General features: G+C 45.6%; 1 protein-coding gene across 1 annotated transcript in view; it reads right to left on the bottom strand.

Annotated features, from left to right (window-relative positions):
- Positions 1-1,633: 1,633 nt before the first annotated feature.
- LOC146772942 (intelectin-1-like) overlaps positions 1,634-25,383 on the bottom strand; it is a 51,940-nt gene continuing 28,190 nt past the window's right edge. Inside the window, exons 6-8 of the mRNA XM_085637464.1 lie at positions 20,337-20,457; positions 4,810-4,913; positions 1,634-2,112 (exon numbers count right to left, since the gene is read on the bottom strand). Coding sequence (XP_085493590.1) covers positions 1,960-2,112; positions 4,810-4,913; positions 20,337-20,457 — 378 coding nt within the window. The 3' untranslated portion in view covers positions 1,634-1,959. The remainder of the gene's footprint in view (positions 2,113-4,809; positions 4,914-20,336; positions 20,458-25,383) is intronic.

Genomic DNA, 25,383 nt, shown 5'->3' with positions numbered 1-25,383 from the left:
CACATTTCTCTGAAGAAAGGGTGTTGCTGCTGCCATAACTACTAATTAATAATCAGAATTTTATCAGCGTACTACATTGTATTCTACTTTGTGTTTTATTTAGTTGTCAGGGTCATCCTCTCCCAAATTAATTGCCCATATGCTGACAGTACACCAAGATGTTTAATACAGGGATGTCCTAGGCTTACAAACTAATTACTGTGTCTTAAGAATTACTGAAAGATATGCATTAATTACAGTTAAAGAATTGAGCTTCACTTACTGTCAGGCGTCTGCAGTGTCTTGTTGACATATTACAATTTTCTCAATAATGTTTATGCAAGAAGATCCTCAGAGAGTTATTTAGGCCACTGTGAAGTTATCATCTTAAGTGACAGTATTAAATCATCCACAACAAGCAAGCTCAGTAAAAGTTTGCAGGAAGTGAATTACCCCCATTCACTACCACCACATCACTGGCTCGAAACAATAATTCCCCTACATTCAACTTCACAGTTCCCACAAATGCCTCCTTCATCGATAAAAGCATTGACAATTACTTCCACACTTCCATAGACGGATCAAAAATGATTACCAAAACTCAGTAGGAAGATGATCTTCAACAATCCATTCCTGTTCAGTCATGGCAAAATATGTGGTCTAAAATCCACACCGCATTTAGCTTGGCAACCACCACACAGACACTATTTTATCAATATAACAGGTTATACCTTACCCCTTTACGTTTACATAAATACAAATTATCCACGGACAATAAATGTTGGACTTGCCAAACAGAGGGGAGTAATCTTGTTCATATGTATTTTGACTGTCCCCCGATCAGTCGATCCTGGATACAAGTTTGGGTTACCATTACTGATATTTCCATGATTTTATCTCCATTTGATAAAATGCATACTTTTTGGGGGGCATTAATTCTCCTTTATGGAATAACTCTGTCATGCTGGGGAAGTTTGCAGATGTGTGAATTGCAATTGCTTTCCAGGTTATAATGTCCAGCTGGAAGAACGCCCAGGAGGCTACGTTCCTTATATGGTGGAATATGCTCTACAGTCACCATAGGTTAGACTGTGGCGCAATCACTTCCACTAAGCTATTAATCAAGTGAGATATTCTGGGGATGCCTCTTTCCTCCTTTCTTTCTCAAATATTGCCTACCTCCCCTACTACTACTCATCTGTTCAACCCCCTTAAGTATTTCTTTCTTCCATTGTCATTGATCGACAATATGATACGTTGTAGCTTACTCCATTCTGTTCCTCCTAATGGGCTTCTCCCCTCCACTTTTCCCCTTCCCTCACTTCTTCCTATTATAGAAATGGGAAAATACTAAGTTATACTAATTAGTTGTTACTAGAATGTTTGTTTGTTGATTTTATATATAGCAGTTAATAAACATTGATTCTGGTTGTGTTATGATGACAATTTTATTTACAGTAGTTTAGTGAAGATTGTTTCAGTTATGTTGTACTCCTACTAATGCAAGTTTCGTACTTTTTTGATAAAGCATTTCAAATTTAAATAAAGACCTAAAAAAGAAATCCAACAAAAACAATCAATTTAAATGAAGACTTGTATAGAATAAACATGATTGAGGCATTTGGATGTAATTGACAACATGATTAATACAAGCTGGACACTTTCAGGTGATTTCTTTATTTTCACAGGATTAAAAACGTTTTATTTTATTGCATAGAAACAAAGCATTCAATGCTAGCAGTCCACATTTTGCTTCCTTGATTTTTCTTTATTTTTCATGTGATAACCTTTGACTTCTGTATATATAGTACCACAGTGTATAATTCTAGAAATCCATGTTGTTTTAAGCGCCTTTGTCCAAAATAGAACTTCTACCTAATTTTCGATCTCATATAACGATGTGGATTGAGTTAAATTGAAAATAAAGGGAATTCAATACTTCCCAATAGATGGGCAGTGGTGTTTCCTGTCTTCCACTGATTAGCGGTACCACAGCAGCACCGCGGCCTCTGTGATCGCTTTGCTTGCACTCGCGCCTGCACCAGCTCCATAACCACTCCAATCGAAGCCGGTGAAGTCTCCGCACTGCTTGGGAGCATCTTCAGGGAAGTGTCCTCCACCACCGATGCAATGCTGCAAAGAAAGCAGGGGTAGATAAAACATCAGAGTTATACCCATAGAATGAAAAAACTAAAACAATGGCCACTTACAGATGATTATTTGGTATTTTGTAAAATAGGTACAGTGTACAAGGTTTGTAAAACTGCGTTCCCAAAGTGACTGAATATGAGAAAACAATCATCTCTTAGGAGGGCATGTTTAACCTGTGTTTTGTTATGTGGCCATGTGCCAAAATACATCAAGTCCTACATCAACGAAGGTATCATCTGTAGGCCTAATGGCATGTTGTGTTCCTTTTCCCTTCCTTCTAACCTAATGGACATTCTGCTGCATGTCAGAAACTATTGTGGGGCCTGGGACAAGTACTTAGATCAAGTGGAAGTCTGCAATGGGTTGCCAATGGGGTCTTTTATTTTTGTGCTATTTTTCATCGTTTTGATGTCTGGATATAGATAACCTAATAAAGGGTATGTAGCTACACAGTAAACAACTCGATAAAACAAGCATTTGCAATGCAATAGGTCTTGCATTTACGCGAGTTTATGCTATTGGGATTGTAAATGACAATGCGTTTTTATTTATGTTTTATAAACCAAAACCTAAATAAAAGGTATTGTCATTGACAATGCCAAGAGCTCAAGCTCGCGTAAATGCGAGACCTTGTTGCATTGCAAATGCTTGCTATACCTTGTAACACTGTCTGGGAAAAGATATCACCTTAATGGTACCAATTTAACACCCAAATGCAGCAATAAGCAATGGAAAGATGACCAGTCAAAATTTGTGAAGGGCCTGTCGACTTAGCCCCCCCACCCCGTCACGCCCCTACCTCACCGCGTTTACCTGTGCCAGCCACCACTGGATGCAGCTGTGGAGCAACTGAGGCTTCTCAGTTGGCTGCTGAGATGAGATATGCCACCTGCTTAGTTAAAGTTCTCACTCCGGCAGAGGTAAGGGTCTTTATCTAGGTTGCCGCTGTGACAGCAGATACAGTAAGTGGCATCTACATTTACTTGTCCATACGCTCTGGGGCCATGACTACTTTACCCCATATTGGCTCACTTGTGAATCTATGCTCTACCATCAGCTAAATTCTTTGGGATGACCCGAACACCAGTGGGTTTTCCCCCCTCTCCGATGATGCAATTTGCCCTATCCCAAATGGTCACCATGTTAATAATTATTATTGCTGAGTCAGTGCAAAGGTTTTTAATTCTGCACACTCGCCTAATTATTATTATCCCCTGGCCTGTGCACCTAGGTAAGCAAAGTGTTCATGCAAACATTCTGCTACCATGCAGACAGAAAAATAATTAGATCAAATATTGCCGGGTAGAGAAATGCACTGAATGTCACCTCTAATTTGGTCCTTGGCCTGACTCAGAAAAAATATATTTTAAAAGAAACTTCACAGTTCATGCTCCTACAAATCTTGTTCTGTTTCATGTTGGAACAGTGCAGGGCACATTGCATTCCCATGCTTTTCTTGGCCTCTTGGATATAGCCGTACACTGCAATTTACCTCAGGCATTTATAACACTAACAAATGTCACATTTAGAGTGTCAGATTGCTCCATGGATGCCCAGTATGACATATACTATCCTGGCAATTCCTTTTACAATTCTGGGGAACCAGGCTCGCTAATCCAATCAGCTGCATTGAAGCATTGCGCTAATTTGATATATGAAAGGCCAGGACTTTCTGACCTGACCTGATCCGGCAACTCTAGTTGAAGGGCTGTCTGTATGCATCACTTTCACTCGGTATATTTTTCTACAAAGGACACAGATTTTTTTTTATTCTGTTGAGAGTTCCAACTGTTTGTTTTCTTATTTTCAGATGAATTTAATGTGTATTCCGTGTTAACATTTTTCAACAACATTCATGAAAATAGAAAATCTGCTGTGGTATAAATTAGTTGAATCTGCCTGGCTCCCATTTTCATTACACCTGTTTACAATTCCATGCAGACATGAATGACCTCATACACTAAATGAGATATTGAGGGCTACAAAAGCTAATATCTGTACTGTATTGTCTATTGCTGATAGTAATGTGATTTGTATACGTTTTTAGCCTGACCCTCAAATTTATTGACCCTCCCTAATGAGGTGCTACTGGAAACCAAGCGTAGAAGTCAATGGCTCCAGCCATGCTGCAAAAATCTATGACTGGTGATGATGTCTCAAGCTGTTATACGAGTAATGATCATTAATGATTTTAATAAAGTTTTAAGGATTTTATCGATTTAATTGTTTTAATGTCTTCATGTGAATTGTATTTATGTGTACTTTTATGGCAGTATCTGCCGAATAAAGAATATGATAATATAAGATAAAAGCTAATAAAGCACTTTGATATGGATACCTTATTTCAATATGACACACGTGGCATTAGTACAAATGCCTGGCACCAGAATGTATTCTTTGAAGGAAAGGTTTCTTTTTTTAATACCATAACTAATGGAAAAAACAGATTCCATATTAGCATGTTTCAGCAGCTTTCATCCTGCATGACACTACACGGCTTTCTTCTCTTGCTGCACTATTTCACAATTCCACTTCCACTTCCCAGTGCCTTGATTTTTCACCTCCAATATATTGAGTGAGAATACCAGATGTGACATTGAGGCAAACCTAAAAAGAAACCTTGCTCCCTCCCTCTGTTCCTTTCGAATGAACATCTGGCTGATGATTGCCACAACTCACATGTTCACTGTCACAACCGGTGACCTTTATCCCGGAACACATTGCCAGGGCAGCTCGCTCGTTGTTTATCACTCTGAACTGGACATACCCGGCAGTGAATTGACCTGATGAAAAAAAAGACAAAAATATATGAATCTGTGGGTAGACAACGTTGATGCATCCGAAAAGGAGTAACATATGCAACTGCAGTTACAAGCAAAATTCAGAGTGATAAAATGTTTTATGTGTTTGTCTTTTATTGTATACTGAACTGAAATATTTAGGGCTCCCAGATGTTCATGCTTACACATTTCTACAGGTTTTAGAAGTTGTTTGCATTATTGAATTGGGAAAGGTGCAATATTTCTGTGAGAATTCTTGGAAATAAAACATTTTGACTACAGATTTCAACATGTTAATATAAACAGAAATCAACTGTTTGCCGGGTCTTTATTTTTTTTTAATTAGAAAATACAAAAAATTAGAATTCTGTCCATACTGTACATCATGACTACCAGGCCAATCAATGGGTGTGCGTACTGGCAACATCCATGTTAGAAAAGGGTGCGATGTGCTGTTTAATGTGTGCTTCACACGCCAAATTGCCTGTTTGGGCACATGCCCTACATTACAGATTACATTTTTATCCATTAGTGCATATTTTATTAGGTTGTTCCAATAAGAAATATGAAGAAACGTTACAATATTTTTATTTCACATTTTCTGACAGGAACAAAATCACAAAAGTTACCATTGTGCAAGCTGATAACAAGGTGTAGAAATCACCAAACTGTGGCTGCACCTTTGCAAACAGGGGGGTACACCAATTATTTACTACCTCACATTTTTTTATTTCTATTTAGGGAGTTTTGTAAAGCGCTTGGTGACGCACAGCGGCGTGTCCCCGCGCTAAGTTCATGATGGACTCTGACTGTAATCCTGAACTTTCACCCACAAATCATTGATTTTAGATTTGTTCGTCTTATTTTTTGTTCAGGGGAAACAACACATAAAAACAGCATTTGGAATGCATGAGGCTATCACATAAAAATGGAAGACTGGTTGCAGTGTTTACAATAACCTGGGCAAAGGTACCTACCCTAAAATGAATTTTATGCACCAGCACACTTTTAATCAATCAGTCAATCAGAGTTGTGTCTTGTGCGCTAATCACCCCGAGGGCTATCCAGGCACTAGCGTGATGTGAGTCTATTTCAACAGCCAGGTCTTGAGTCTGCTCCTTGACTCGGCGAGGGATGTTGATACTCAGAGGTGGATGGGGAGGTCACTCGAGGCTTTGGCTGCGAGGTGGGAGAAGGAGCGATCTCCTGTTCGGATGCGATGGATGCATGGGACGGTGGCGAGGGCCATGGCGGCAAACTTCAGGTGCCTGGTGGGCCGGTGGAAGGTCAGGCAGTTGTTCGGGTATTCTGGTCCAGTGTTGTGGAGAGCTCTGTAGGCTTTTTTTTTAATGCAGCTCATCGCACGCTTTTGTAATTTAATGGTGTGTGTCTGCTCTTCATTGCTGAATGTGCATTACTTCACATATCTCCTTTCTACCTCTTCAGTTGAAACCGAAAGGAGGCTTGCGTTTCCTCCCCAACTTGGTGGGTTGGAAAAATATAAATGTTTTACGACCAGTTTTCGATCGCAAGGCATTGATTCATATGACAAACAATCGGTGTTTGGAAGGGGCACTTAGAACACGCCTCTTCCAGGTACCGAATAGGTATCCATTTCTAAACACATTTAGCAATTTGAAAAATATATTCCGAATCGCTAAATGCATTTAATATATAAGTAAAAGGGTTTAAGCTTTCGCAAACCCTCTGATTTTCTGAATTGGAGGGTTTGCAAACGCTAAAACCCTTGTACATCTGGTCCTAGGTGCCTTGAACTGTACAGTCTGCTTGCAATGGGGGGTAGAGGATGTGGCGTTATGGCCAGAGTTGCTGACTTTGGGACTGGGAAACCAGATTCCAGTCCTAGGAGTCAGCTCAACATCCTGTGATTCCAGACAAAATCAGTTAACCTCCCCGTGCCCAAAAATTATAAATAAAAGGACTTTGACCTTGTGTCACGTAATTAACACTCATGTAAAGCGCTCCAATGCCCTTGGGCCAAATTTGTGCTTTATAAAACTGCAAAAAGATTTTGACCTTGGGGTCCCTGCCACACCCTAACCTGTTTGGCAGCTCTCTCTGGTTCTGTGGTGCTGCAGCCACCAAGAACCCACGCCCAGATATTTTCCACCTGGTAGTATCCCCATGTCAAAGTGTGGCTTGGCTTTATGGCCTCACTCTAGCTTGATGCAGTTCAAAGGCTTCGATATGAATGAGTCTGCATCAGACATTTCCAATATGGTAGCCCATTTCAACCTCTGAAACCACTCTCTTACAACTTCACAATTACCACTTTTTGTACCGAAAAGGGTTTAATAACTATTTTCGACAGCCAATAATGTACTACTATGAACGTGTTTGTAGACAACTGTTAGACCTGTCAGCCCTAGGGTGGTCTTCCCCTACATTTTTTTCCCTTTTTGCCTCTTATCTGACTGCCCTTTTTTTGTTGGACATAGGACTCTGGGTGCCTTACCGCTGCTAAACAGTGCTGAGGTGCAGGTGCACTCTCCTAAAAACATGTCTGCCACCGGCCCCTGTCCCTGTGGTGAGGCCACCGTTCTGTCTGCGCACTAGTAATTGGAATAGTCTGGGGCTGGATGCTACTGTAACTCTGAAGGCCCAGCCTCTTGTCACCATAGACAGACAGGACACAGGGAACAGGGAACGCCACAGAGTCTCTAGATTCTTCCAGGACCTTCCAACCCCCGAGCTAAGGGTATAAAGAAAGGGAGGGAACCAAATATCCCGGTTACACTACTGGACCTGGAGATGCTCTGCTGGAGTGAAGGCTGCTGAGCTAGGGGGATTGCTACACTACTGAGGCTGACTGATCCTAGGAACTGCTGCCCCAAGTTAGCTGAGTTACCCTGCCTGCCTGTTGATCTTGCCCTGAGGGAGAGGAACCATGGATAACATTTCCAGTGTGTCTCCACCAACAAGGCTAACTGACTGCCTGATCATGGGACTCTGACCCAAATGCAAGAACTGTCCCTGTAACCCTGCCCGAGGTAACTGACCTGGCTGTGGCTGCATAGCGCTGTGGAGGACTGAAGCGCTGTGACCCTGAAATTACTGCCGCCGCCCAGGACCTGGCTGTGTAGTGCCGTGAAGGAAAAACGCTATTCCCCAAAATCACCACAGCTGGCCAAGACGCTCGACTGCCTGGTGAGCTGAAAGCGCTGTGTGTGCCCGGGGCCTGCAGGAGCTGTGGGAGCGAAGCGCTGAGGCCACGAGTCCCCGTGGCCGGGAGGCGCTGTGGCAGCGGAGCGCGGTGAGGAAGACGCACTGTGTGGCCGTGGAGTCACTGCTGCAGGCCCGGGGCCCCTCTCGCATTGCCAAGCAAGGTTCCGGTTACCTCGAAATCACCACCGCCGGCCCCGGAAACACCGTGCAGAATCCCCAGCGACGTCAGGCAAGTGCCACGCTGGGATTGGTGCTGCCGGGAAGTGTCAACTGGCAACCGGGCTACCCCTGAGGCACGCCCCCGCTGATGTCAGCATCAAGCGGGGAGGGGAATAAGGAGACGCCGAGCCCTGAGTCCGCTGAAGTGCGTAGGGTGAGCTGCGGGCCCAGGGCTGCATGGGCAGCCGCCGTCGCCCAGGATGCCAGGAGAGACCGGAGGAGCCTCGTCCCTCCCCAGCGCCAGGTAACATCCCGGGCGGGTGGCTTTCCCTGATACCAGCGGGACTGCCGGGGACTGAGCAATGTGCGGAATGGCAGCCCCGTAAAGGCGCTCCAGCCAGCGGGGATTGTGCAAACCTACCTGGGCCAAATAACTCTGCCTCTCTCGCCCCAAGTTGGTAGAAACACGCTCCCAATGAGGAACAGTAATTAGTCTCTGGCATTTGGAAACTGTCTTTGCTTGCCCCAGTCCTTCTCTCTTAGGAGGCCTTTACCACTGGGCATTGACAGCCTCCTCACAGACATTACTATTGGAAATGTTAAAACAGTACAAGTAAAGTTCGGAAAACGTGCATTTTGTGCCTATTGATCTAACTTGCTCACCGACATTTCTGTTACTGAGAAACCCTAACTACCTAGAGTGGACTTTTACCATTTTGAATCTTGCCAAAGTTCTAGATAAAGATTCTTCCATCTTGATATAAAAACCGGTGTGGTGTCCTTTTGTGAGTGCTTTTACTGTGTCAGGGTGGATGCGTGCTGCACAACTACTTTACACATAGCCTCGTGCGTGACTACCTGCCTCGCGCCAAGCTACCTTGTCGGAATCAGTGGTCCCTACTTGGACTAGAGGGCAGACTCTGGCCAAATGGAGACCCCGGTTCTAACAACAACATGTACTCTTTTATGTACGCTCTTTAAAACGGCTGTTCACTAATTGTCTAACAGGTCTCATACCAACATCATCACATTTTTAAATAACAATTACATGGCACCTTTCCAGGGACTCTCACCACAGCACATACATAGGTGCCAAATGTTCTGAATGTATACGTGTTACATTCTAATGATTGTGGTGTGCCTCTGTGTGACATTTGCATGGCTTCAGAGACACTTTGAGTGACCCAATTTTCACAAGCTGAAAAGTGATACAATGGTGGGATCACTAATCTTATTTAGTCCCTGAAAGAGGCAATCTGTAGCTGTCTCACATGAAATATAAATGAAATACTAGTATTTTTATAGCGCACAGCTACCTTCGGAGAGGTGTCCCGATGCTGGGGGCCATCGGGAAGATTAAGCAAGCTATTGCCCAGAGTCCCAAGGTGCTGGGCTAACCTGCTGCCGGCGATCGAACCGTAAGTCCCCGTGTTCTGGAGTCAGCCGCCCCCGCCGCTGCACCACACCTCTACCCTATTTGTGTTTACAGAAACACACAAAAAAGCATGGCACAGCTGGCACAAATGCTATTTGTATGTGATAGCACTTTGAAGTCAGCCCTATTAGCTTTTTCTGTGCTCATTGAAGACTGCTGCCTATTTTATCAGATATAACAGAAGGCAGTCTTATGACTAGGGCAATTGGTTTCCACATATTGAAGGAATGCCCACTTCTGCATCCAGGTTAGCAGATAACAGTCCTTCTACTTTGACTAGAGTTCTATTAATGTTGAAAAGACTAACGTTTGCCATATAGTATAGTAGATGCCAACCTATTTACTGTATCTATAGTCTTGTACAAATGAAAAGGCTGCATTTAGCAGTAGGTATCACTTTTACAATGTGTGTGCCCATTCAAACACAGAAAAGGGCACCACCTGCTACATGTAGCATAGCAGGCACTAAACTTTGGGATGGACTTGGACCATGCACTAATTGGGCTTACATAGAGGAACAATTTTTTGTCGGATTTTCCACATTATAATTTGGAGGAAATTTCTCATTATCTTGGTTGAGCTTCCTCTAGTTTGCAGAACGTTAAATAAAATTGATAAAAGTCATATTCAGTGGTGTTGGGGTTATACGAATTTGTGGCACTATCACAAAGTTACACATCTGCACCAACAGATTGACTAGATCGCATGGGTGCAGATTCACGGTTTGCACACACTCACAGAGCTTTCCATGCCTGAAAATCTGAGACAATCGTTCTTTTTCTGGTGTGCTTCTGGATAACTCCTGTAAATTCTTGTTTTTCATTTGAGAAAATACACTTGTGTACACAAACAAAAATGTTCATGTGTTTAAAAAAAATCTCCAATGTGAAGTTATTTGTGACTGCAGAGAAGCCTTACTTCTCGCTCCCACCCCTATTTTTTCAGGATGGTTGCTTTCACTTGACTTTCTAAAACAAGCATTGGCATAGCCAATAGGTCTCGCCTTTGGGACCTTATAAGTGTTTTGCCATGTAACAGTTGTTGTTGCACCAACGATATTGTTCTGCATAACTAAATACTTATATGGTCCCAAAAGCGAGACCTATTGGCTCTGCCAATGCTTGTTTAGCTTTCTAATTCATTAATGGGGGAGGGAACATTTTATTTTGGTGCTTGGGCCTATTTTCTGTCCCAGTCCAATCCTGGTGGCTACTGGCTAGTGCGTCAAAGACACACTAAGGCCCGGCCAATTCATTTTTTTTAACTCAATGCATGTGATGGAAAATTTTACAAATCCAGTTTGTGTGGCACTCATGTAACAGATTAGGCCAAATGCAATAGTCAAAAGTTTTAAACATAATTATAAAAGGGAATACTAATTGACGATGTGCACATCTGCCTTGTATGGACATTCCTTTCTGCTGTATCAGTATCCCTTGCTGCGATTTAGAGCAACGTACTACAGAGCCCATTAATAGTAGGATCGCACGCTGGCCCATAAATGGCATCTCCTTGCAGCTGGCGCGCGTGGCAATGCTTGCAGCATGAATAGGGCCACTTCTGGAGCCTGGGTGGCATGGAATCAACAAGAGTAAAACAAAGGAGCACACAGCACGGCACATTCAAAAACATTTTTCTACCACAAGCGCCAACTCAGGGAACCATAACCTTCAAAGGCAAACCACTTCTCAAGACAGCAGCGCTCGTTCCTTTTATCCTCCCTATTGATGCGCGTTCGGTGTCCCTGTTCTTGGCAGGAAGGAGCTATTGAAGCATTAATAATGTATGCGCTTTGTGCTGTTCGGTACAAAATAGAGTGGCTAAGTGTGTTTTTAGGGAAGAGGCAATTAATTGAAGGGGGTTGCAAGGCAATAAATATATAAATAAATACATAAATAAAATGTAAAAAGCAACAAAAAAACGAACAGCTGGAGTCATGGATCACACGTGTAGCTATTTTCCCAGCAACGTGCGCGTTCATTTAAAAAAAAAAAATAAATAAATAAATACGGCGTAGTTTTTGAACGTTGCCACTCGCCAGTCGCCACACGAAACAGATGTAGTATTTTTGTGTCAAAAATAACAAGTCACGAAAGCGAGCGCACACGAACCATGTTCCGAAAGGGGGGGAGGGAGATGCGAGCAAGGCATATGGTGATCACTTTCGCGGCCGCTTTGATGTTCTCAGTGGCCGCACGGCTCACTGAGAACATCAAGGCGTCCGCGAAAGTGATCAGGCAGCCGGACAAATGGTGCGCGCGCCCAGCGGCGCACATGCACTGGAGCTAGAGGCCTGCAAAAGCCACTAGTTTGCACTTCCAAATCCCGCTTACTAAAGCTCTCGCCAGAGCAGCGCTAAAGCGCTGGCTCAGGCGAGACCTAAAAAGGGATTTACACCTTCTCAGGGGTTGCTCTCCCAATATTTGGAGGGTGGAAAAGGGTTGGAAAATGGTTTGTGATATTAGTTGAAAGTTTAATGCTGTCTACAAACGTCAAAGCATTCGTGCCCCGGAATGCTTAGTACCCAACCACATAAAACATATAGGCCCTCATTCAGGAGCGGGTAAAAGAGGCAGAGGAGGGGCTGGGGAGGGAGGGACGGACGGACGAGGGACAACAGAGATTAAAAAAACATTTACAAAAGAGGCAGGAGTGGGGGAATGAGGGGACAACGAAGAAAAACGATACAAAATTAAACTTACCTACTGCCACATCGCGACGGGCTCTTCCACTTCTCTCTGACGCTGCAGGCAGGCACAGGCTCCCAGCCTGCCCTGCGGCCAACACTGAAGCTGCTCTCACATGAGAACAGCTTCAGGATTGGCCTGAGTGCCGATAATGTGCGCTCCAGGACAGACTGTGAGTCTGTGCCTACTCTCTGCAGCCCCAGCAATGCAGCTGGGGTTGAAGAGTGGTCACAGCGCATGTGTTTTTCGGCTGGCCTGAGACCGCCGGCCAAAAACCACATGCGCAGTTTAGATAAAGCTCACCACTCCCTGTCCAGCCTATCAAAACCCTGGCCCCTCCCCAAGCCCTGGCTCAAGCAATATGAAACAATAAAAAAGTGTTTTTTAAACCCGTTTTATTATTGTTTTAGTTTTACATTTTTTAAACGGCTGGCAGAGAGGGGGGGTAAGCTACTCCGTCTTAGCGGAGGATCCACCACTGCCCTCATTACAAGTGGCCATTCAATTGTGATCCAATCACAAATTCATTTTGCACATGGATCGCATTTACAAGAAGTGCGATGTCTATTGCACCTTGTAAATTACCAGCTGTGATAAAGAACGTATCGTACATTAAGCTTCGACTGATAAAACCTTCTGGAGTTCAAAGGCCAAGTTTTTACTGGAACAGGCAGATTTTGGAGCTGTAAGAACCAAAATCCACATAGATGTTTGCCAAAAATCTGAATATGCATTAAGTGCCGATAAAATCCCTAACACATAGGTGTCTGATTTTATCCATACACTAATTATTGCATCAAAATACTGGGCAACTCCACAGAAACTTCTCTGAGTGTAAACATTTTTAAGAATGCTAATCAGCCTGGCAAAGGGGGTTTACACATATAAATCAGGTTATTTGCTTGCGTAAGTTAAACCTACATGTTTGTGAATCTGGCCTATCTTTTTTTAGGTCAAGACTGGGCAGCGCATGCGCTGCTCTGCGAGACAAGCTGTATTCGGTCTAGGGGCTTCAGACAAGCCTATCGATTCTTGGGGCATATTAACAAGCCAGGAGATAAAATTATCGCCGCTTTAGCGGCAGAAAACTGCCGCTAAAACGGCGATAATGGCCTTGATAATATGCTCTATGGAATTCCAATTGAAGCCCATGTTAAATGTGAAGGACGTCTACATGGGCTTCAATTGGAATTCCATAGAGCATACTATCAAGCCCATTATCGCCGTTTTAGCGGCAGTTTTTTGCCGCTAAAGCGGCGATAATGTTATCGCCTGGCTTGATAATATGCCCCCTTGTTCGTTGGTTGGCCTGCCCTTCGAAAATTGCTTTTACTCTGCTTGGCCAATAGTGTCCGCCTTTAGGTCCTCGTCATCATGGTATTTTTACAAAATGCTAAACTAACACAAACCGGGCATCAGAGCGCTTCAGTAAACAGCGCTGGTACAAGGTAAACTACTAAAAACCTACCATACAAACAATGCATAAATCGTCAGCGTCAATCTTGTTTCACTCTGACTTTTTGAATACTTGTATACGTTTAATACACCTTAGCTTCATCTGGCACGGGCACCATTGGATACTTAAATACATGTCCCTTGAAATACAGAATTAAACTTTTTAGGAACTGCGGTCACACGTGAAAGAGAGAAAAAGAAACAACAGCCTTTTAACGAGGTGTCAGTATTTCACTTTGTTTATCCAAAGACGCATTCATGAAAACTGACGCTTGACGCAAACACAAATCTCCTATGAATAGAACAGAACCACCTAAGCTAGTTGTGCACGAGAGCAGAGCAGTGCAGTGCATACATTACATCTGTAGTGTCCTGCAGGACACGTTCTAGTGTCTCGACAGACACTGTTTTAGTAGCCACTCCCCTATGGGAGTGGACACACACACACACCCCACACCCATCCATCACCGGCGTCACGAGTGACGTGACCCGGCGAATAAAGGGGCCCGAGTGCACGTGCTCGAGGCCAGTTGAATAACGGTAGCCACGATGTCCGTGTCATTTATTCCTTAGCATGTGGGCCCAGGGCCCACACCATCACAGTGGCGACGAGCGGGATGATCCCGCGTGTGCAGCCGCATGTTTGAAGGTGGTGGAAGGGGGAGAACGTTGCCTGTGGCGAGGGCACCCCCTGGAGCAGGCGAGAGAAGCACCCACTCGCCCACGGGGCGTGTGAAGAGCTCTGAACGTGAGGGGTTCGGGAGCCCACCCCGTTCCTGCAGTGCCTGCATCGACTGTGCCCCCCTGCGCCGAAGCGCTAGACGCGCCTGCCAATCCGAGAGGGTGAGAAAGAAGCCAAGTAAGAGTCCACCCCAAGTAAGAGTCCACCCCGCATGAGACGAGCCTGCTGCCTGTGAAAACGGCGAGGTAAAGCCCGGGGAGAGCTGACGACAAGGCGGGCGGGGCTGGACTGCTGAGACTTCAGCCGCCGATAGCCGGAGGCCAAGTGACGCCAGAGGAGCAGGCCAAAGGTGAGCAACTGCGGGGGACTGCAAAGCGAAAGCGAAGCACCCCGGATGAGCTGAGGTCAACACTAGACTTTAGTAAGGCTGCGTAGCACCCAGGCCATAGCTCCGACGCCCCCCGTGCAGCGCGCGCACTAAATGAAGCTGCTGCGGGCGGAAGGGGTACAGAGAGAAGAAAGAGGGTGGCCCGCGGCCGTCATGAGCTGCAGCCAGGCCCCCTTCCCCGCTCCAGCGCAACGTGTAAGCTGAGCGACTGCAACGAATATCAGACTGGGCTGTCGCGAAAGCCCGCAGGGACAGTGGAGTCTTTCCAGTTCCGCAGCATACCTAAATATCAAGGGTGCACATCGGAAATAAGTGCAGGCGGGCAAAGACACAGTAAGCGGCGTGTCACCGCATAGTTGCCCAGCAACTCGGCCGAAGCGTGTACGCTTCCCGCAAGTGTAATTAGCACCGGGAGTACCAGCCGAAGTGGAGGAGTAACCGGACAGAGGAAGCGGCAGGACAGTAAAGCCCACAGCGTGTGCCAAGCTGTGGGGGTAAATCCGGATGAAACGAACGACGTGGCACCCCCAAGGAGGCCCTGGCTGCAACGAAGGTAGAGTGCTAAAAAAAAAAAAAAGGCAACTGTCAGTAGGTGGAAAAATAGTGTAGGCACCTACCAAGAGCGCTGGGTCTCAAGGAGTTGATGTAGCCGGGGGAAGACTTCGCGCTGGTGACAGGAAAAACAAAGACAGCGCGAGGCCTCAGGCATCTAGAAACCAGCCTAGATCACGCTTGAAATATAGAGCCACTGCCATCTAGCGGCCGTCTAGCGGTAATGCAGCTGTTTAACAAGTAACGAGCAACAGAACGGGGACAGAATGATTAGAGAGTCCTAAGGTTACTCGGAGAGAGACAGTTCAAGGCTGCTGTGACCCACCGAGAAGAAGTGGCTAAGAAAGAGCTGCCCGGGTGGCAAGTAGGTGCATGAATAAATTAAGTGCCAGGGGGAACAGCAGCATGAGGTAGCAGCGAGAAAGGCACCAAAGGCACTATGTGAGTTGTGCGCAGGAAAGCGTCTGAGCACGTGAATGCACCACAAGGACAGTTTTTGCACCCACTGTTGAAGCACACTAAACAAAAAATAAAAGGGGACAAGCAGCCCCATGTTGTTCTTGTGCGAAGTGAAACAAATAAACTGTGGCAAGAGAGGATGCAAACCCATAGTAGCCATCCACAGCCGGTCAGCCAGCACACACACACCCATGTGCATCGTAAGCCACACAGGCCCCTAGGAGCGAATGCCCATTATTGCGGACAGGGGCGCAGGCCAGCAAGGTACCAGTGGGAGCACTAGCCCACCAAGGGGTACATTTCCGAAACAAAGGAAAAGTGGAAAGGAAAGGGCACCGGTAGAGTTCAAAGTTACCTCTGACCAAGGCAGGACGGACTACCACCTCTCTGCAAACTACGGGAAGAAACTGACGAACACCATAGGAAGGTGACAGTAACATGGAAAAACCAAGCGGCAAGGACCGTCCTCGGCAAGGTTTGCTGATCAAGCAGAGGCTCAAGGGAACCCTCCCTGCTAAAAGCGCAAGAAAGTCTGGTACAGAGAGAGCGCCACCAGCGGCGGTCCACCGCCACCACAGGTGGGAGGAGCGCCACATGCCCCTGGCGGTGATTGAGCACCACCACAAGGAGGGAATGCAGGCACGCCAGGTGCGGGAAGAGGGCGCCCCAAAGAAGACGCAGTGTGCGCAGTCCGCAGTGCGGGACACATGCGCCCAGAAGCATGAATACCCAGGGGGAAAAGAGACATCTCTGAAGAAAAGAAGCACTGCCGGAATTGGCAGGGAGATCCCTTACATCTCCACAGCAATGAAGCCCGGAAGAGGCCAAACGCAGCACAGTGTCCTCCCTCACGCCGCCTCAAGCAGGAGTCGTCAGTGACCCAAGGCTGACGAGAGGAGAGCCGTACACCACAAGTGGCCAGCCGCCACCACAGCTCACCACTGCCCGTGGAAGCCATTCCCTGGAGAGGGAACACCCGGAGCAGGAGCTTCAAGAAGCGGCCTGAAGAAGGAGCATCCACGATGAATGGCTGTTCGCCATGCAGCCGAGAGGAGCGACTGAAGGTTCGCCTGAATGGTCAAGAGACCATTGAAGTTAATGGGCCCGTTGGCCTTGTTAGAACACAGTGCATGTCACTGCACCCGGAGGAGAAGCAGAAGAAGAAAAGTGAAAATCGTGTCACCCAGAAGAGCTGGCCACCCGCAGGTGCGTCAAAGACAACGAGTGGAGAAGCACAAGGACTCATAGCACCACAGCCCAAGAACACCTCCAAAGACACCAGACCGACACCAAGGCGGACCGACGGCCCTGGCGATAGCACCAAGGGAGAACCACACGTGAGCCGCAGAAAGCGCAACCAGAGTATCATCCCAACGCTTCCCCAGGTGAGCGCCAATCGGCGTCCCTGGATACAGCCTCAAGGGAGAACCAAGAGTAAGCCGCAACCCGAGTATCATCCCAACGCTTCCCCAGGTGAGCGCCAATCGGCGTCCCTGGATACAGCCTCAAGGGAGAACCAAGGGTAAGCCGCAGCAAGCGCAACCCGAGTATCATCCCAACGCGTCCCCAGGTGAGCGTCAACCGACGTCCCTGGATACAGCCTCAAGGGAGAACCGAACATAAGCAGCAGCAAACGCAAACTGTATATCATCCCGACGTCTTCCCAGGCAACCATCCACCCCCGAGTGTCAGCAGTCTAAGTCAAATGGCAGATCTTTCCCTGGCTGCAGATGCCATGGGTGAAGATTGGTATCGAGTGTCTTTCTTCCTCACACCGCCTTAAGACGAAGTCGGCAGTAGCCCCAAGCCAGGCAAGAGAGGATCTACACACGCTACGTGTCACGCCATCACTGAAACGCAACCTCAGCAAGGCGGAGACACAGGGTTGCCAAGTCCCTCCTGACATCCAACTCTCCCAGCAAGCCACCACCACCTGTCATCCTGAGTCACCACATGGCTGGCAATCGCCATCACGCCCGCCATCAGCGCATGCGTCAAACACCACTCCCAGAGTACCGATGGACTGGAGTCACCAGTTGTTGCCACACCAGTCGAGAAAAGAGACCAGAGGCTACCTGTGACCCAGGCACACCCGAGAACCGCGGTAGCGAGAGCAAGCATCGGCCAAGACATCTCCACCCCAGAGGGTTGTGCATGCGACCAAGTTACGGCTCCTCAGTGGTCCTGTAGCTGCCCCTAAATGGCACACAAGCAGCCCCCAGCGTAGCCTTCCTGCAGTCCCGTAGCAACCCCGGCAACGGGCCTTTCCAGGCGGGAGAGTGAAAAGAGACTTTGCCCCACCGACGGGTCATCGGTTGCAGCCAAAAGGGTCCACAGAGACAAGTGATCAGACAACGCCTCCACGAACCGTCAACGTGAACTCCATCCATGCTCATGACGCATCCCATTGAAAGAACTCTTTGAACTCACCACAGACCATCACCGACGTCCACGAAAGGCGAGCCATGCAGGACATGTCATCACAAGTGAACTGACGCTAAGCAGCGGACGTCTCCAAGGCAGCGGTCGTGAATCCTTCAGGTTAGACTACGAGTGCCGACCGATAAGGTCCTGCTGCAGGCAGAGTCATCAGCCCACGGCTGACGTCTTCCGGCCACCTGTCTCAGAAGACTGATGGACTCTGTGGTGGTTTAGTTAATTGTTTTCCCCACAGGTTAGACTAATGTTTATTGGTTCGTCAATAAAGTTGGGAAGGAATGTAGTGTCCTGCAGGACACGTTCTAGTGTCTCGACAGACACTGTTTTAGTAGCCACTCCCCTATGGGAGTGGACACACACACACCCCCCACACCCATCCATCACCGGCGTCACGAGTGACGTGACCCGGCGAATAAAGGGGCCCGAGTGCACGTGCTCGAGGCCAGTTGAATAACGGTAGCCACGATGTCTGTGTCATTTATTCCTTAGCATGTGGGCCCAGGGCCCACACCATCACAACATCCATGGACTGTGGTCGTGCAGTCGTTGCAAAGCTATAGACAGAAAACGTGATAACATTGTGCCACTATTCTATGTTTTCAAAACCAAGGAATGGTACAGAGTAATTAACATTTATTAATCGATGTTCTCAGATCTGGTTAAAAAAACGCTCAATTATGAAATAACTTTCTCCAATTAAATTTCACTACTGTTCTGCTATTGCGCACAATTGTAATTCAGCCAGTGACAACAAATATGAATTTGCCGCAAGAAAGTGAGCTCCAAGCAAAGAGTCATCCAAACACTTAATGTAGATCATCACATTAAATGTAGTAAGTAATATCAGTTGTCACGTGCATGTTTCTCGCTACTTCATAAATCATTTATTTGCTGCCATCTCGCGGTACATCTAGGGAAAACACCGTGAAGCGAACCAAGGGTTTTCAGATCCGGTCCTATTGACAGCTTTCTGTGGTAGTGTTGAGCACATATTTTCCATAGCTTTCACAGAAGTTTAACTTGCTCCAGTTCTTTCTGTAGACATTTTTTTTTTTTTTCGCTTTTAATAAATGAGCATGGGTCAAAAGTACTCTGGTAATATCTTTGCAGCATAGATCCAATCGTCTTGGCACTTTCAACTTTCGTCACCAATGTTGGATCAGCACTCCTTCTTTGTTGGAGGAACTGCTTATGATATGCACATGGCAAAATGTACTGTCCCAAAGATGGAGCACTGAAGCACTATGATTATGACTACCTCGAATTCTCTGAAAAAGAAGCGTGTTTTTTTTTTCGATCGTGTACTTTTAAAGGGCACAGTGGGTCACGAGCTTGAGGCATTTTGCTTTTATTTCAAATTTAAAGGTGCTTCATTTGTAAAAAAAAAAAAAAAGAAGTGCTGCTCGGCTAAATACTTATAGTTTATACCTATACTTATAGCTGCCTCTCTGGTTTCATCAGTAATCCCTCATTCTAAGTCCTCTATGCAGTGCTGCAGCTGCATCTTTGGTCCTCTCAGTAATTCCTCATTCTAAGTCCTCTAGACAATGCTGCTTCTCTAGTCTCATCGGTAAATCCTCATTCTAACTCCTCCAGACAGTGCTGCTCCTCTGGTCCCAGTGGTAATTCCTTATTCTAATTCCTCTAGGCAGTGCTGTAGCTGTATCTCTGTTCATACATCCACCACACACCAAACCAAAACACATAGGTCAAATACAGTGTCATCAACAACGCCAATAGCTCTAACTCTAAAAATTGTGAGACCTATTTCATTGCAAATGCCTGTTAATTTTGTCCCCCTTCAGATTTTTAAGGACAGGCCTGGTTCAGGAAGTAAAACTTGAGAAAGAGGACATTAGGCTTCTGAGATTGTAGCTTTGCAACTTTGGCAACCGAATAGCCTTTACTACAATAGCTACCCAAATTCTATTGAATTACAGACCATGCCACAGAACATAAAAAGGAAAAAAAAAATGTATCATACCTCGCCCATTTGGTGAGTAATAATCTGTGACCGTCTGGGCATTGCCTTTGTCGAAAACAATTGGCACAGCTGGGCCATTGTCAAGTGGGCAGCTTGCAATGCCATATCTTACTGGGTATTTCTGGAAACCAAGACAGGAGTAAAATGAGAAAAATAAACATAGCCATCGCAGGACAGTTCTTTCTCTATAAACAGTTGTAAATATTGTTTGCCCCTAAAATGTTGCAACATTTGAGATGTGAGCTAATGAGTGAAAACAGTGCTTGTAACCTGCACTGAAAACATTCAACTTATAATGCAGCTATTTTCAAAGCCAATTGGTAAAGTGCCGCTACTCTTAAATTTGAGCATTTTCAGAAATGCCTTCCTGCCATATATGAGTCACTCACAGGGGTGGCTCTTCCGCTGAGGCAGAGGAGCGTCACCCAAATGCTCTGAGAGCGTTAGAAAGGAAAAAAAAAATGATATTTACCCTATTATCATTTTATTTTTCACTACGGAGCTAGGTTAGGACAAGCTGGCAGGGCTGGGGTCACAGGGGAAGAAATGGTTTGCATTTCTTAAGTTGGCATGACTGTTTGGCCGGCCCTCTTGGACTGGCCAAACAGTCATGCCCAATTTGCATGTTCCCCACTAGGCTGCATTACGCATCCTGATGAGGAACATGCCCAGCTTCCCATTCCCTGTCTGAGCGCCGAACCACAGCACTCAGACCAAGCACAATGCTGCAGTGTTGTGATTGGCTTAGGGGAGGGAGCCTGTGTGCTTCCTTCTTTCGCCGAAGCTGAGGAGAAGGCGGCGTGGGAAGGGACCGCAGCAGAGGCAGGCCGGCGGCCGGCAAATGATCAGTGTTTTTTAAAATAAATGTTTGCCCATCCTTCCGTTCCCCCGCTCCGCCACCCCCGTTCCCTGCCAGCCGCCATTGGACGATCAGTCAAATATATAGAGCCTGATAGAGTGTTTGGCTGCTGGGATATTCTTTCACTGAGGAGACACCAGCTGAGGAGAACCAGAACCAGAACTCCAAATATAGCTTTCCTTAGCCCTATGTTCTGTCAGGGCAGCTGATGACAACCTGAGATGATCCAGTAAGCCCTACCAGTATAATGTGAACCAACCTAAAGCAGTTGTCTGCACATTGCAAACCTATGATCCACCTTTTGAGGATAATACATTTTCCCCATTTAACCTGGGCACCAATGCATATTTTCCATTCAGTTCAGTTTTCCTTGTGTGGCCACTTCAGGGAGGGTTTAGGGTTACTTTATTTATCTTGCATTTCTTTTGAGCATTTTTTCGTTTCTGTGATGTCATTTCCAGTGAATTTGTTACTGTCAATAGTCCTGTGACACTACTTCTTTCTAAAATCATCAAAAATCAAATTTGTTCTCACTCCTAAGAGTTTTGAAAACTCAAGAGCACTCTTGTTGGGGCATGGAAGGGAGGGTGCAAAGTAATTTTACAGAGGGGTACTTGTAGGACACTTGTGGAATGCATCTCTATTGCCCTGAAGGCTCTCAGCATTAAATTTGATGATTATGGAGATCTTGTGGTTCACCTGGCTTAGGATGATTTGTATTTCTTCACTACAGGTGTAGATTCCAGAGCCTCGTTTGATTGGTCTATGGCAAGTCTTTGGCCCCAATCGTAGAGGGGCAACTTAGGAGAGCGTGGGTGGGAGAAATTAAAATATCTACAATGTAGAAGCTCTTTTGTTGCCAACATGGATTGTTCCCACCCCTGAGTCAGTCACCAATGAGATCCTCAACTGTTTAGGATCCTTTTGATGCTTTCTTACACTCAGTGTCTGCTTGGTTAGTATCCTTGATGGCCAGGTACCTTACTAGGAAAATCAGCTTGCACCAGTGCCTTAGGTAAGACATGACTGGCAGGTTTGCAAGTCCTGTTTCATAAGGCATGATTTTGCTGTTGAGCAGAATCAAGTTTTAAGGCTTAGGGCCCTATTATGATGCCGGTCGGACAAGCTTCCCACTGGCACCAAAGGGGAAGCGGGTCTGCCCGACAAGGAGTCAGCGGTCCTGCCTCCAATATTTGGATGCAATCACCTTTGTGGCAGTCAGAAAGTGTGTACTTTCCATTGCAGCTTGTGCTGTGAGCAGCAGCACAAGCCACAAAGAAAAGATACACTTTTAAAACATTCATGCACCGTCTGGCAGGGCCCATAGCAGAAGACCACAGGTGACAGGGGCTACAAAAAAGCCTTTCTGACACCCTTTTCATGTCGGAAGACCCGACATGAAAAGGCTGGTAGAAAGGTGGATCGTTTTCCCCATGACTGTGCCTGAGAAGGTACAGCCTCCATTGTGGGAAAGGCGATTAGACCACCCGAAGGGCTCCCTGAGCCCGCCGGAAACTGCCAGTCTGTCCCTCCACCAATGCGATCTGACTGACCACATCGTAATGTGGCAGTCTGACAGCGGCCGCAGATGTCGGTGGGACCGATAGCGACCTGTTGTCGGTGTTGGTCTCACTGACATCGTAATGAGGCCCTTTGTTTTCTTGTAGTAGACAGTGGAATTGTACTGGTGACAGTCTTCTTAACATGTATTGCCGAGAAAGCTTTTAACAAATTGAACTTGTTGCAGGCTTACCAGTGTTTCTCTGGCATAATTCTGAGCAAATGATGGCAGTTCTTTGTGGAGGAACTTTAGTATGTAAACGATTGTCCTTGAATGTTCCCAGTCCAGTATAGATGAACTCAAATCTCTGACCAATGGGAGCTGTTGCTTGGGACCAGGGGAAGAAGGGCTCATGAAAAGTAATTCCAACACAGTCATTTACTTTAGAAACCAAGAACTGCACTATAGAGTAGCACCAAACATCGGATCTTTGTGTAAAAGCTCCAAGTTATAATATGGGTGTAAAGTTCCAAAAATTACTGCCACACTCAAATTCATATCTGCCGAGTTGTCTAATTTGCCATAATGGGGACCCATGTCATGTTGCGATGCTAAAGAACCTCACTTTGGATCACAAAATATTTCCCTTAGCCAAATAGATGTAAGTTATCTAATAGAGACGTCCAATTGACTAATTTCTGGAATTCTGAGCCTACACTCATGAGCACCGAGTGTCAGCTTTTGCAATTTCAGAGAACAGTACAAATCTACCTCTTCCATTATGCTTCTGATTGCAAGAGTATCTACATTTACTTCTTGGGTACAAGACTTTGGCCTGGTCATGCATCTTAGGCCTGGCTTTACCTTTGCTATTGAGAAGATGTCTAGGGATAGAGAGCAGGCCAACATATCCTAAAGCTTCATCATCAAGTCAACGCACCAAGGGGCTTATACTGAGTAGGGAGTGCTTTCAAACCTGATCTTATGTACACATTTTATGCACTAAATTTGATTAATCCCATTTCCCTTGTACGCTTAATGTACTATGAAGTGGCAAAAAACATTGCCAAGCAGTGCCATACAAAAAGAATAATAGCTAAAGTAAATCCTCTGCCCGGTGAGCCTTAACTCTATATCTACTCCTCATCGTATGGGCCTTCTCAAAGGTTCTGTCCTGATGACTCTGGCCCTCCATCTGTATACCACCTTCCTGGGTGACTTGACATCCTCATTTGGATTGGTCTACCTTCTGCTTGGTGTTGGCATACGAATCATTTTAATTCTGACCCCTAAGCTCACTCAGTGAAGCCAAAGTACCCTACTGCCTCACTGTTACTCATTATTGATTGGTGAACGTATTATGTCTCATTCTTCCAGCCCATCCTTTTAAACATGAAGCTTCATGTATCTTCCTTTACTTCACCCACAAAAGTACCATAACTGCTTTCTTTCTTGGAACACAGTAGTCTTATATTTCATCTTTCGCCTCCTCAAAATCTGCATGATGCAACCAACCAGTTATCTACCTGACCTGACCTGGATTGTGGCTAATTCGCTGATGCAGAGAAACCTGAATGATTGGAAGAGTCGTGGCATTGACCTCTCACACATCATATTCTTACAAGTTGAGATTGTCCTTAACTTTATCACCTTTACCTTGTTTAATCGCTCACATGCAACCACCAACTCCTGCTTCACCTCCAGACAATCTGTCTCTCAATTCAATTATAAAGAATTCATATTAAGTTTTAGCTTGCATGTTCTACCTCAGTCTGATAATCTCTGTCTACACTCTCAGTGCCCTTCCATTCACAAAGCCTTAGTGCCAGAGGCCCCTTATTACTATCCAGATTTCAAAACGTTGCTGCTCCCATAATGTTTTTTCACTAAGCCACCCTCCCTTGGATTTAAGGCATATCACCTCCTTGCTTACATTCAGAGTCATTTCAAAAAAACACCTCTTTCTCCAAGAGGGTTCTGACTTAAGCTCATCTCATCCTGTTTGACAGTATGAGCACTATTCACAGTATTGGCTCCCCAGGAGAAATTGGAGCATACTCCCCAGCAAAGCATCCCATAAAGCTGCACTCAAGGGCTCCTGAGCATCCTGAAAATCCATTTAACTCCAGATACTCTCATTCAAGTTATGGATCACACTGAAAATATTTATGTATATTTTCTTTGTAAATAAGCATTGGTGTATTTTGCTTTAATCGTGTATCCCTACACCCTGCAACTCCATTATAGTCGATCTGTATCAGACTTTTATGTACAGCTTGTTGATGTTTGTGCAGTGTTTCTTGAAGAGGTACTTGCAATACCTAATCCATACAAACATATCACAGATAAACTCTGAAAAAGGAGGAGGTGCCAGGGTGATTCCGTATCTCACAACTCTTTTCTCATCAGAAGTCAGTCAGAGAAACTTCGGTGTCCATTAATTCTCCTAAGTGGCAAATTTCATTCCACTCACAAAATTAGCAGAATTTGGCAACTCTGCGTTACTCTTGTAATGCGGAGTTCCGGCTAAATGTCACCAATCGGCACATGACTGAAGTTTTTCTCATGTAAGGCTCCAGAAATACGAGCTTTTGAGTGTGAGCAAGATTTAGCAACCCCTAGAGTGACTTCCAGTCACTAGGAGGACTTCAAACAAGATTTTCTAACTCAGGAAGTCACATGTGTTT

Source organism: Triturus cristatus, chromosome 12 (genome assembly GCF_964204655.1).
Source record: "Triturus cristatus chromosome 12, aTriCri1.1, whole genome shotgun sequence".
NCBI lineage: Eukaryota > Metazoa > Chordata > Amphibia > Caudata > Salamandridae > Triturus > Triturus cristatus.
Note: the sequence above shows the minus strand (reverse complement) of the source record. Positions and strands in the feature narration are given on the sequence as shown.